This window comes from Apostichopus japonicus, chromosome 17 (genome assembly GCF_037975245.1).
Source record: "Apostichopus japonicus isolate 1M-3 chromosome 17, ASM3797524v1, whole genome shotgun sequence".
Taxonomy (NCBI): Eukaryota; Metazoa; Echinodermata; class Holothuroidea; order Aspidochirotida; family Stichopodidae; genus Apostichopus; species Apostichopus japonicus.
Window position 1 is genome coordinate 27,533,798 of NC_092577.1, and position 14,225 is coordinate 27,548,022.

The window sequence follows — 14,225 nt, forward strand, 5'->3', positions numbered from 1 at the left end:
ATAACGCTAGCCCACCATTATAGTAAAATGTACTATTATACATCATGTTTGCATCTAGAAACCTATAAAATGCCTTATTTTGACAAAGAAAGGGGGACCCTCCCCCAGGTAACAGGAAATATTCGCCGCCGATACACACACAAACACATTAGCAATTTTCCTCAAGGGATCTAACAGAGAAATTGTACCAAAACTCAGTTGATACATTATCACTCTAATGATGTTAAAGTTCCTGTCAAACAGGATATAGTAATAAGTTCACACTTTCTAAACAGAAAGGTCCCTATGGTTACAACAGGGAGATGATATGGCAACTCCCTGGTTACAATATCAAACTGTCCAACACTGTGTTGAACAACAATATACAATAGGTGATTGTCTAGCTGTCGAAAGTGTCTTAATTATTTAATCATCATTTGTTTGAAAACATAAACTGTGTCTGCTGGCTTCAGTGAAACAGGTCCAGGCAAAATCTCTTTATTGGCGATGTAGACCAAATGAAGACAATTTTCTGGCTTTATGCCACTTAATTGTTAATTGTGTATCAAATGTTGGCAGGGACGAAGCTAAGGCCTAGTGATTGGGGGGGGGGGGGGGGGGTGTAGTGGCTGAAATGCCAACTGGATGGGTTTTGAAGCCAGAAAATTCCGACTGCTGCCTTGTACCCCCCCCCCCCCCCCCCGCGCTACTCGTCAACGATACGGTCAGTGTCAGTCAGACACCCCATCTTTCGCGACTGCACTTTTTTCCGCACTTTTTTCGATACTTTTGTACCACTGGCCTTAACTTCACAAACTTATTAACCACTCTGGTTAAGCAATTAAGCAACTGATTATAAGTTATCTGCTAGAAGGCTACATAGACTACTAACTACAACAGCTATGTTAATGTAACAAAGGGAAAACTTTTTTTTCAACAAACTATATTCGACGACATAGTGAATTACCCAAAAATACAGTGCTTTTTCCCTAGCGCGCTTAATTATTTTCTTTTTTTGGGGGGGGGGTGGGGGTGGCTATATATCACTCACATGAAAAACAAAATGTTCAATTGTTCACTTCATTCCAACTAAGCATTTGGAATGAAGTTAACAATTAAACAATTTGCAGAAAAATGTTGAGTTGACGAGATACGATAAGTTGTAAATTAGACATTTTGCAGAAATTGTTTCAATTGCTCAGATGAAATGAAATTAACAATTGAAAATTTTGCAGCAAAATGTCCAATTGACGAGATATGATAAGTTGTCAATTAAACATTTTGCAGAAAATTGTTCAATTGCCTCTTTAAAGCAACTGAGCAATCCAACATTTTTCTGATTATTGATAAGTTTTATTTTGTTAACTAAACAATTTACTGAAAAATGTCAACTTGTGTTTTTCTTATGTTGATGGCTTTTTTAAGCTTCCGTAGATTTGCATTGAGTATTTTAATTTATACCGTAGAGACAATATAATTCCTGAACTTACTTGAAGCTAGCGACCAGGGTCAACCCACCCAATAGCAAAATGAGTACATAAATAAACCGAATTGAAGCTGGCGAACGTTGTGCAGTAGTTCTATTAGGCATTTTTTTAGAGTATTCATAATCATATGAAGTTTTGTATGGTGGAGTATAAGAATCGCGAGATACAATTTCTCAAAGTGGCAAGAAAAACGTGGTAAATATGACTGATTAAAGGTCAATTTTGACTGAATTCTTCTATTTTTAGATTATTCACAATCACAGGAATATATAAATAGGCCTAAATTAAAATTAGAGTGCGACAGACGGAAAACCCGACTATCGCACTCAAATTTTCCAACTATCGTCAGTTTTACCAAGTTTTTTTTTGGGGGGGGGGGGGATGAGATACCCTAAACCCCCCTCTAGCAACGTCCCTGAATGTGGGTATAGGAACCAGAGGTGGAACCTTTGAAAGTATATATAGGAACAGAAACTACCAGAACTTGCAGATAAACTTGTTACTATGGGGACTTCACCTGCAAAGATTTACAGTACACTTTCTCGGTTCTCACCTACCTTCATGACCTTGGCCTTTCTGTATGCTTTACACCTATGTCCAGACACGGCTCGTGAACTCACTGCTAAACTAAGACTGTTTTACCCAATTAATTCGTATTGAGATTGGTCATAGTAAAAAATGTACACTATAGACGAACTGTAAAGTTTCATAAACGGCGATGGTCATTTCCCCACGAAACTACTTTCAACCTGAAATACGACGGAAAACGTCCAATACCACCGCTGTACGTACAAAGAGTAGTATAGTGAGGGCCCCAGATCGCACCCGTGTAATCCCAATTTGTGGATGTACCTCGATCCCCTATTAGATGTAGCGACTATGATCGCATCCGTGGAATCCCACTTTGTAACATACCCAGACTCCCTATAACATAACTTAGATGTAGCCACCAAAGATCTCACCCGTGATATCACACTTTTTAACGTACCCATATTCGCTATAACTAAGATGTAGCCACCAAAAATGTCACCCGTGCAATCCCTACCGTAATTGCATGTACACTGTAAAAACTAAAAGGGTTTATTTACCCCAAAATAGGGTAAATGTAAATCCCGCATGTGGACACAAAGTATGGGTATTTATAACCACATTTAGATGTGCATTTACCCTTTATTGTGTCGCTATGCAGGATTTACATTTACCCACTATTTGGTTTCTTTTACACAATTTAGGTGTGAATTTACCCATTATTGTGTTGCTATGCAGGATTTACATTTACCCACTATTTGGTTACTTTTACACAATTTATTTGTAAGTTTACCCTTTATTGTGTTGCTATGCAGGATTTACATTTACCCACTATTTGGTTACTTTAACACAATTTAGGTGTGAATTTACCCATATTTGTGTTGCTATGCAGGATTTACATTTACCCACTATTTGGTTACTTTAACACAATTTAGGTGTGAATTTACCCATATTTGTGTTGCTATGCAGGATTTACATTTACCCACTATTTGGTTACTTTAACACAATTTAGGTGTCGATTTACCCATATTTGTGTTGCTATGCAGGATTTACATTTACCCACTATTTGGTTACTTTAACACAACTTAGGTGTGAATTTGCCCATATTTGTGTTGCTATGCAGGATTTACATTTACCCACTATTTGGTTACTTTGACACAATTTAGGTGTGAATTTACCCATATTTGTGTTGCTATGCAGGATTTACATTTACCCACTATTTGGTTACTTTAACACAACTTAGGTGTCAATTTACCATTATTTGAGTTGCTAAGCAAGACTCACATTTACCCACTATTTGGTTACTTTTAAACAATATAGGTGTAAATTTATGACTTAGTTGTGTTGATGTGTGGGATTATTCCATTAGATCTTTTGGTACTATTATGCTTAAGATGTACAACTACCTCTTTGATGCTGCTGCACATAATTTACAATTATATTAAAGGTATTCTGTATTGGCCCAAAATTATAGCATGCTATAATCGCTAGATGTTTTCAAAGAATACTTTCCTGGAGGTCACTACCCTCCAATGGTTCACAGACATTCTACATTGAGCACACAAGATGACTGAATGTCTCAGTGAGAAAAATTTCCTCAAGAGTGGTAATAAAAACAGTTCAGAATTTTAAGCAAAGATGACCATATTTGGCCAACACAGCATACCTTCATTGGGCTACATAACACAATGCAATTTAATTGTGCAGATTCTTGAATTAATATAATGGGTAAGAATGTTAAATTAGGAGAAAACTAGAAACTTCAAACATGAATACTACACTGCATAAACGTGATATGAATAATCAATGCAATAGCATGTTTATATCAATCTAGGAATATTCATGCATAATGTACAATATGGTGAAGCAACACTTAAAGTTGGTAACATATGTGTATACTAGTAAAACCTTGACTAAAAAATGTTACATTTACTAATGTATGATCACATTTTCTCAACAATTGGAAACTGCCACAACCCATTACTAGGCATGTCAGGTATTAAACCATGTAACAATTTTCATTTACATCGATGAATACATTTGTAAAATTAAGGTGTGCCAATCTTTTAACATTAACATAAATCTCTATTGACCACAAATATTACTTTCAGGTTGTCTGTTATGATTATGCTGTATCACTGTCACCTTAAAAATCTGGTATCACTCAAAAAGTGCATTACTTTGGCATAACATTGGTAAAAAAGACCATAACTCCCACTTTTATAAAATGGCTCAGCAAAAAATTGAGAAACTTGGAGAATATTGGGATAAACAATAATAACTTACTAATAAAAACAATTTGTATGTAAACAACTAACTTTGCAAATCAATGCAGGTACATCAACATGCTTTTGTTTATGATCAAACCCATCAGTTCTCACTGACCATGAATGTTGCATCAACACAATAAAGGTTTACATGATAAGACCTGTATGTTACTAAGTTGTAAATTAATAACTCTAAAACATACCTTAACTCTAATGTATGATTAATTATACAGTTCTTAGTGCTTTAACATTTCATGTTGATTTATCTTGAATACAACAGTACACTCAAAAAGTTGCATTAGAGTGGTGCATGTTTATGTGCACCACCCCCACCCCACCAACCAAATTTTGTTGTGACAGAACAAGCCACAATATATGGAACTTTCTTGTCACTGATCTAATTGTTCCAGCAATTGTCTCCATGATTTTATTTATATGTGCATCAAGCATTACAAAGATTATCGATAACAACTTCCTGGTCTTGGTATAAATTGACAAAAACAAAATCAAATCGAGCAAAGATACGGTGATGCTTAAGTTTAGGCCTATGATTGTGAATGATCACCATTAACCATCTGTGTTGAGTGTAACCGAGGCTAACTGAGGAAGACTAGCATACAATTAGTCTACACTAAGCTTGCTTCAACTAGGCTGAACGTTAAACCTTAATCACTATACCCCTCTATGTTTATTGTAGACCCCACAATTTATCACAAAATATTACTGTACACAATTTGCTATTCTTAATGCTCATCAATCTTGGTTTGAATGTATAAAAAATTTACTGGCTTAGATAATTTGCTTAATATCAACTAATTGCTGTTTGGCCTTCTTATTACACCCAGTTCTAATTGTATTAACAGCTTATTATTGACTTTACTATATGACACCTTTTATAAAGTTGCATTAGTGTTCCAACTAAATTTTCGCCCCCAACTTTGCTCTTCGTCATAACAAGGCATGTCACAGCACTTCAAACTTGTAGTTGCCCCTGATCTCACTGTTTCACCAATATTGTAATGTTTAGTATTATATATCATTTAAGTGTACTAAGAATTACCCAAATTATCATTTTACACATTATTTGTCTTGTAAAATTGTGCTAACAAACTAAATCCCTGAAAACAACACTATGCAAATCCAGCAAACAATCTGAAAAACATAACTAACAATAATTCTGGGTCAACAAATAACAGAAAAACAATAGAACTTGAAGAAAAGTCACAAAATGAAATAAATCATGCTTGAAGTTTTGCAATTAATGAAATGATCTTTTGAGGCAATTTCCCCTTGTCTTTGCATTGCAGCAGAACATTTTGCAGAAATGTCAGTGTTCCTTTTACTTTGCCGTTATACTGTATGTTGAAAACATAATATGTTGCCAGCAGGATTAGAACTGCCTCAGGGAAAGATGCTGCAGTACTGCATTTTTCGTTTTCTGCAATGATTGTTATGTTTGATGGGTCCAGCGGATCCCCAGTGTATGTTATGACCGGTGTGCTGATTTCAACATCCGAGCTAACCTATCAAACAATGAAATAAATAGGATGATTAATTCCTGATAACACATTTTCAAAGGTAATCCAGCTTCTTCAGAATCACATACACTAAACTTGCATTTGATAATATTACTTGGGAGCTGATTTGAATAAGCATCATTTCTAGCTATAAATGAATATTGCGAATGTTTCTATAACTCAGGGTATATATAAACCAGAATGTCAAATAACTTAGTGATTCCTTGCCATTATGAAGCAACATTAGATGGCATATTTTCCAACTTCCACCGTGCTGACCTGATATCACCAGAAGTGCCATTGGCCTTAGAGTATCGAATAATAGGTGCCTATATAAGAAGATTGAATTTGAAACCAACTATCATTTCTTCAGCGATCAACTTTATTAAGACTTGGCTCTAATTGAAGACAAGTGAACTGTGACCTCCATACAAAACATTCGGGATTTGCTACTTACCAAATGCTACCTAAATTCAATTCATGATATGTGGTGGTAATTAAAGGGTTCAGGTTTTCATGTTTGTTGATCTCAAATGACCTCTGACCACAATCAAAAACAGGAAGAACCACCTACTCACCAAGGGTTACCTTGTGTTATCTTTTAATTCAAAGAAAAAATAGGGATCATCTGCTCACCAGGGCTATCTACATATTACTCTTGAAGTGCAAACCATCTTTCACTTCTTGAGGTATAGTGTTTACAAACCGAGGCCTCACACACACCCCGATCAGCATTGCATAGATTTCTTTGGCCTTAGAAGGGTTATCGACATATTACTCTTTACATCTTTTGCAAGTTTACAAATAATACACCAACTAATGAAAGGGTTATTAAAATGGGAAGCTTACATCATCATCACTGTTTATAAACAGAAAGTTGCGATCTTCTTTCAGGAAGCCAGGTAGTATCCAGAGAGCTGCGGTCCATGTAGCATCTGTAGCAGAAATAAACACTGAAGTTATTGTCTTCATTCAGTGTAAATGAATGTAAAATGTAACACAACAGTAAAAAATTTCATGCTGATTTCCTGAAAATAACATAATGATTTAGTAAGTTGATGTAGTGTATCAATGCAGTTTTATCTCTGCACTCTTAAAAATAACTACATTGAAGTGTTCCTTAATTAATGTTTTATTGCAGGATTCAGTAAACCATCTAATTCATCCAATGACGACACTGTTGCTACTTTGCCTCATATGGTCACAACTTGTCTCCTTGCTCAGATTATCCTGTATATATGAAACAGGATTGGCCACATTTTTCTTCATTATCTTGAAAGACCTTGGATTTTTTTTTAAGTTTTCAAACATCTGCCATCAGTTTAACTAATTTATATTTTAAGAAGCTGACAAAATGCTTGTCTCAATTGAAACTGTTAAGACATATCTCCTAGTCTACATAATAGTAAACTTTTTTATTATTTTTGGTAATTAACTCAGCACTTTGAGATGTTAACTTACCCCTTTTGTCTTTTTCTGTCAATTGCTGAATAAAGTTGTTGTATTCAACAAGGAATCGAAGAGTGCCCTTTGAGTGATTTGTGTTGTAGGTGATGATCTTTGCTGCAATGTCATCAAGATTTTTGTAGAACATCTCCGACACTGCATCCCAACTGATGAGGCTGAAAAATCTTCTATGATCTATGAATTAAGGTAATAAAAAGGATGATAATGACATTGTATTAATAAATAACTTTCAAACAGGAACTTTCAGCCAAGTATTCGTGTTAGATCATTAAGTCAGTAAAAGAATCTTGTTTTGGCAGTTATTCATGATTTTCTTCAGTCAAACCTCTATTTTAGTAGAAATTCTAAACATTCAAATACTCTTACATATCATCCATGGTATTTAGATTCACCTACTTTTTTGAAAATCCCTGTCAAAGCTAACAATGTGTTTCTTCCATGGTAAATAAAACAGCTATGATAAGCTCACTTGGCAGGTTAATTTGTGGCAAAATGCACTCATGACCCTTTTCCTTGAACTTTGTCTACCTCAAATGATTCTTGAACTAAAAAAGGTAGGAATCATCTACTAACCAAATGCAATCAACATTCTAAGGGATTTTTAAGAAGCCAGTAACTGACAATTTTAACACTTATTGCACTGTGTTTCATGAATATCAGCTATGATTCAAGGAAGCTTCCCTTCCTGAGAAATCCTGAGAGCAAGCTATGCAGCATGAACACAAGTTCATTCACCCTTACATACACAAGCCTTAACATTGGCTTATGATTTCGTCAAACCAACAATTTCCAGTGTAGAACATTATAATCATAAGTCTTAATAATTAGGAATCATATGTTTGAAATTACCTGTTCTGCACAAAATAGAGTAGGAAATTTGCCTCTGATTTCTGCTATTGGTGGTTTCTCCTCAAGTACAAGTCTCCTTCTCTCTCCAAATGTCAGTGCCATTAATGACTTAATTTTGTTCTTGTCTTGTTTTTTCTTTGTTGATTCCTTTTGTAGTTCCTTAATGTGCAGTTTGATAGTCTCCTCTGTTTCACCCTCAGGTAGAGTCCAATCAGCTCCGTCTTTTCGTTCTCCCTCGTCAGTTGTTGCATGTGTAGATGTCTTCCTCTTCTTCACAACTACATCCCTCGTCATGTGTCTCCTCTCATTTCTGAACTTATCTTTGAGTGCATTTTTCAATGCATCCTACAAAACCAAGATACGAATGAATGAATGGAAGCTGCAGTATGATGAGATAATCTGATATCAATGTTACATATTCTGTTAAAATACCTTTCTTCAGTCTGGACTTGTAATTTAAAGAGCTATGAAATTGTGATGAACACTTGAACACAAAGTATATTGTAATTTTGTTACAAGGTCTTAAAAACAGCTGAACAATTCAAATTAAACTTCAACACTATTGTTAGGTATAAAACTCGGCAACCTCACAATGTAATTTATGCACATGTTTCATCATGTCACCTCACCCATTTTAAAGAGTAGACACCTTGATCTTACAAGCATGCACATCTGGACATTCATGTCAGATGCATGCACAATGTGTACTGGTTCATGCATCTTCTCAGGTAGGCCAGTAAATTATATGAATATGTATGTATACATATATGTCACAGGAGGGGGCTAATGTGCAAACATCTGCATGTATACAAGACCCCAGACTACAATATCCCCCCTCCCCCACCCACCCTGTGCTGCAGCAGTTCAACCCTTGCATCCACCCAGTTAAGTTCCCTCAAACTGAAAAGTACTTTTACAAACCAACAGCAAAATTAATCTATAGTGGATGTAAGATTTTGCCCTTGAAATGGCAGGAGAAACAATCTAGTTTTGAATGCCCCATCATTTGATGTCTTTATTAAAAAGATCCAGCTGTACATAGTTCTTCACTAGCACCAGCTACTGGATATAAAAATGGCTTTTGACAATTAAGCAAATACAGTGAAAATAGTCTCCTGTCTACCTGAAAAGCACCAATTTGACTGATACCATTAGTAGTGGTAGTTTTGTACAAAGTAGTCGAAATTACACAATCTAGTCAGGTGCTTTTTATATGTACATATACGCCCACCTTCTAGATAATAAATGAAGAGCTTAATCATATACTTACATAAGGCTCACAGAATGGTAATTTGATTGCCAAGTTTGGAAAGGACTTTATGACTGCTTTAGCTGCTGTATTGTATTGATCTGTAGTAGGATACCTACAAAAAAGAATATCACTTTATAGTTGATTCACATACAGGGTTAGTGCCAGCTGTAAAATTTAGGAGGGGGGGGGCAATTACCCACTTAACCAACTCTTTTGGGGGGGTTTAGTATATTGGGGGAGCCTTTTTAAAATGTGGAGTGAAAGGAAAAGATGGTACTGTCTGGGGCTCCAAAAGCTCCAGTTTTTAACCTTCATATCAGCAGGACAGGGCTTGGTTGGGTGAGACTCATACAGGCCCAATGATCTCCCATAATAGAAATTTCTTATGTTACGGGATACTGCGGACCATCTCTATAGTGGTCTCTTGTATCATTCTTGAAGATATATTGTCTAAATTGTTTTGTTTTTACTATGTAATTCTTAATTCCTTGTTTTAGTCTGATGTTGATCTGGGATTGAAATAAACCTTACACACACAAACACCAAAAATTACATTTTTAAAATAATATCAACAACTTATTTTGCAACTTAATAATAACAGTGAAAAGTTCACCCATTTACCCACTAACCATCAAGTCCTGCTTGTACTAAGTACCTTACCTAGCACCCCCATTCCCCCCAGACAGGCTGAGTCAGCTAAAAGGCTATGATTTTATATTTGAGGTCGCTGTCTGAGCTTGTTTGTTTTGGTAATGTGGATATCCCCATCTGAAGTTAAAATATCAACAGAACTTTAACAAAGTTGTAACCACATCATTCCAAGGTTCCACAATATTAAAATCTGTAGGTTATTGACACATGACGTCTTTATATGCAAAAAATCAAATGCGAAAATACAGGCTTCCAAAGGTGTTATTGTTCCAGGTTAAATAACACCACAATTTCAAAGATGGCATACTTACACATTGACATATTTCAAAGCTAGTAATTCTGAGATGTTGAAAAGTCAAGATTCCAAAGACTTGTGCATTATGCATGCGTATGACATTTGAAGGCAAAAATTTACACTGGTTTAGCATTAGTGATTGAAAAGACAAAATATTAATATTCAAATAGGGAAAGGTACTTACACAGTAAACAAACACATTTTGTCAAATGTAGCTTGGATTACAGCAGATTTAATTCTGTTGCTGACAGGTCCCCCTTTTAATAGTTCTACCAAGATGTCTCTCCTAACATCATCTTGATGCAGCTCAAACTTGTTTGGCCATGGCAAGAACTTTTCTTCTTCATGAAAACTATCAAGCATGCAAAAAGGGTAAACAAAACTTTATTAGCAAAATGTATAGAATTAGCACTTTCAATAAAGTGACCCTAAACAAATTTTACATGAACAATACAGATTATACTTTGACACAGGTTGAACAGCTTGATTTTCACTACTTCAGCTGTAAGTTGTTGAACATGCATGTCAGTACTTAGCAAAATGTGACTTCATATTAAATGGCCTCTTCAAATAAGGGGCTTTGTACTGAACTTCTTTAGGGAATGTGTGGGACTTACTGTTAACCAACCAAGTTCCACCAACCCCCCACCCCCATACCCTAATATATTGTAGTGATAGCTTAAAGAGAAAATGCAGTCACCCTGATTTGAATTAGTATACTGTAGTATAATATTTCTATTATGGCTCTTCCTACTCATGTGACAATGTTTTTGTTACTGAATTGTTGAATTCATGCACCATAACTCTTAGATTTGTCTTTTATATGCAATATTTATGTTCTAAAATGCCATAAAATATAATTGTAAGGTCAGCACCAGAAATTTGCAAGGTTTAGCTGATATTGCAAATTAGTTTGGGGCAACTGCTTATTCCCTTAAATAAGCTCTTTTTTGCTTCTGTCAAGGTAGGATAATAATTCAAACATGAAATGTTACATGTCTTACCTGTCTGAAACATCACTGGTACAAGGTACATCTCTTTCATTTCCAGCCAATATAATGGTGTCATCTGAACTTGAAGAGCTTGTAAATGAACTGGCACTGAGGCATGCAACTGACAAAGGAAAGGAGTGTCCAAAATATGTATTATAAATTATTTTTCTAATTTGCAAAACCCCAGGATGTAAAGATTAAATATGTGTTGCTCATAAGTACAAGAAACAAAATAACTGGATTTGCATTGCAATTTGCTACTTACTATTAAATCTTCAACTGCTAACCAATTTGATATTGATTAGCACTTTCATTAGACAGTAATGCTTTTTGATTGATATTGCAAACTGTAAACTGTTACAATGAAAAATAATTTGAAGTAGTATTCAACTTTGGCATACCAATTTGTCCCTTGCAGAATACCTTCAGACTGTGATAATTTCTTATCTTAAAGCTTCCCTGAAATTTCAAATATGAATACTATAGTGACTTCCTCCTGTCAAATATCCCAAAACTTTCCACTACTGTAGGGGGAAAGCCATGAGGAGAGGTTATGACAATGTACATACATTCATACAAGAATGTTTTATGTGCATATATTATCCTTGGAACTACCCAAGTACCAATAAGTTCCAAATGGGGTTCACACATCATATTATGCCAATAAGGCTCCTTCATGAAATGGTAATAAACATGCTGCTGATAGGCAAATTTTTCTGGACAACAATCTTTTTGCAATCGTGTACAAGAAGCATTTATACTTACCTTCATCTCTTTCACCAATCACATTCAGTTTAACTGCTTTATCTTCCATCTGCTCTTCTTCTATATCACCGTCAATGTCCACCCAGTCGTCAAAGTCTTTATCAAAGACCTGAAGCCGAAATTTCTTTATCCCAAATTGAGATTTGATTTCTGGTTCTACATCACTTGCACTACATAAGAAAACCCTTTTTCTGGATCCATAAGTTACATGGTACCGTTTAAGTGCTTCACTGAAGACACAAATATATAGAAACTAAAAAGTTGTTTCTTCTAACCTTTGAAGTTCAAAGTAACAATGATAAGGAATGAGATGCTCTATTTTAAGTATTAATGTTTCTCTAAACAAAGTACTTAAGTGTTACCATTCTCTGATTTTGATTTGTGTAAATTGATAAGGGTAAATGACAAGCAAAATCTTCATAAGCAAATATGACCCATTTTTGTTGAAAACACAATACATAGCTATGGAAATGTTGACTGTAACCAATAGTGCGCAAAACCATCAAAACAAAATACACTTTACCACCTTTGATAAAGATTGCATCTATTTTGCCAAATTCATGCAACCTATTTTCTCTTGCCTCTAGAACCATGCAACAACCTTTTGCATACAATGAACTGTGTAATTCAACAAAAGCTAATATATGCACTTCTTCAATGCTTGGAAATTGACTTTTCAAAGCTCTCTGAATCCCATCACAAAACTGATGTAACTTTTGAATGTCCCCTCCTGAGTTGGATGTCATTTTGTCATCCAAAAAATTCTGACCAGCTCCATAATAGCACATAAGTAATTGATGACGCCTTGCCAATGTCTTACACAAATTCCGCCTGTTTTTCTGCCTATTGGCAATTTCTTTGAAATATGCATGTTTAGCTTCAAACCTCATTGTCCAGCAGTGAACAAGAGGTCCATATTTCAATATTGAACGAGGGTAATGCAATAAGTAATGACTTTTGGGTTTAATTCTATCTTCAGGAAAGAGCTCTTTCAGAGCAACCAGAAATCCATGCACCAAATATTCCAAGTATGCAACCATTTCACATGGTATAGAGGGAGCAAATGTAATTTCACAAATATCCATAAGTGACAAAAATAGTTCCCAGTATTCATTTCCCTCTGGAATTGAGCTTCCTATGATTAAAGGCAATAATCTCATCAGGCACCATGTTTGAGATGCTGTTTGTTTGATTTTGAAACTTCCCAGGTTAGCAGTGGTATTGCAAGTTGGTTTGCTTTTCTGATCACTTTTTCCAAAGGGAAAAAGTTTCAAAGCACTGTTAAAAGATTCCAAAGTGAAAAAGCCATCCTGAATAAATGTTGTCACAACCTTCGTCATTAATTCTGGAACAAGTCCTTCGAGCAAATCATGAGCTGGATCAGGTGGTAGACAACTGATTACATCAAAGTATTGCAAATCTGACAAAACAGATTTAGAAGCTACTCCATAAACATGCCTAAGACCTTGATTTTCCATAACTAACTGCACCTGATGTTTGTGACCAACACTTGTTCTTTCGATTAAACTGGATGAATCAAAATGATCTTGAATGTCATTACTACTTGCCATGCAAAATCTACATATTCTACCAGCATGAAAATGTTGCTGAAAGCCTCCTAACTGATGTGCTGCCAAGTTATCCATGGAAACCAAACTAATGCAACCCTTGAATGTAAACTCCTCCTGGTTTAAAGTTGTTATTGTCACCCCCTTACTTTCTAAGACTTTAACATCCTCAAGAAGCGGTTTGAGCACTTTCCCAAAGCCATACTGTTTTATTAATCTTGTACAGCAGAGGCAAACAAGCTGAATTGATGACAATTTTGACCGAAACTTTGGGGATAAATTTCCAAGAACAAAATAAAATGCAGCAACTTTGTAGCTGTTAGCTTTATTTCTAAGTGGGTTCACCACACCAAAATCATCATAATAAAAATGAACTTGGAGTGCATGTGGCTCCAAAGAGAATAGGGGATGATTTTGAAATGCTTCACCATCACAGTAATCCTCATATCGCTTGTCCCCATGTCTAGAACGGGACTTCAGAACTTCTGCTAAACTATCATCATGACTTAAAAGACTTTTTAGAGTATCAAGCAATGGTACATAAATGAATGTATCATCTTTCCCACAGGTGGAACCTAGCACATGTTCAACTGGCTCAACTAAACCAA

At 35.5% G+C, this 14,225-nt stretch overlaps 1 protein-coding gene across 1 annotated transcript; it reads right to left on the minus strand.

The window, feature by feature from the left end:
* Nucleotides 1-3,785: 3,785 nt before the first annotated feature.
* LOC139984510 (uncharacterized) lies at nt 3,786-12,364 on the minus strand. Its single transcript, XM_071998426.1, has 8 exons — nt 12,050-12,364; nt 11,297-11,405; nt 10,477-10,644; nt 9,365-9,458; nt 8,095-8,439; nt 7,240-7,419; nt 6,628-6,713; nt 3,786-5,784 (listed from the first exon to the last, which is right to left on the minus strand). Exons 1-6 carry the CDS (start codon nt 12,096-12,098, stop codon nt 7,258-7,260), a joined length of 927 nt encoding a protein of 308 aa, XP_071854527.1. The 5' UTR covers nt 12,099-12,364; the 3' UTR covers nt 3,786-5,784; nt 6,628-6,713; nt 7,240-7,257.
* Between the last annotated feature and the right edge of the window lie 1,861 nt (nt 12,365-14,225).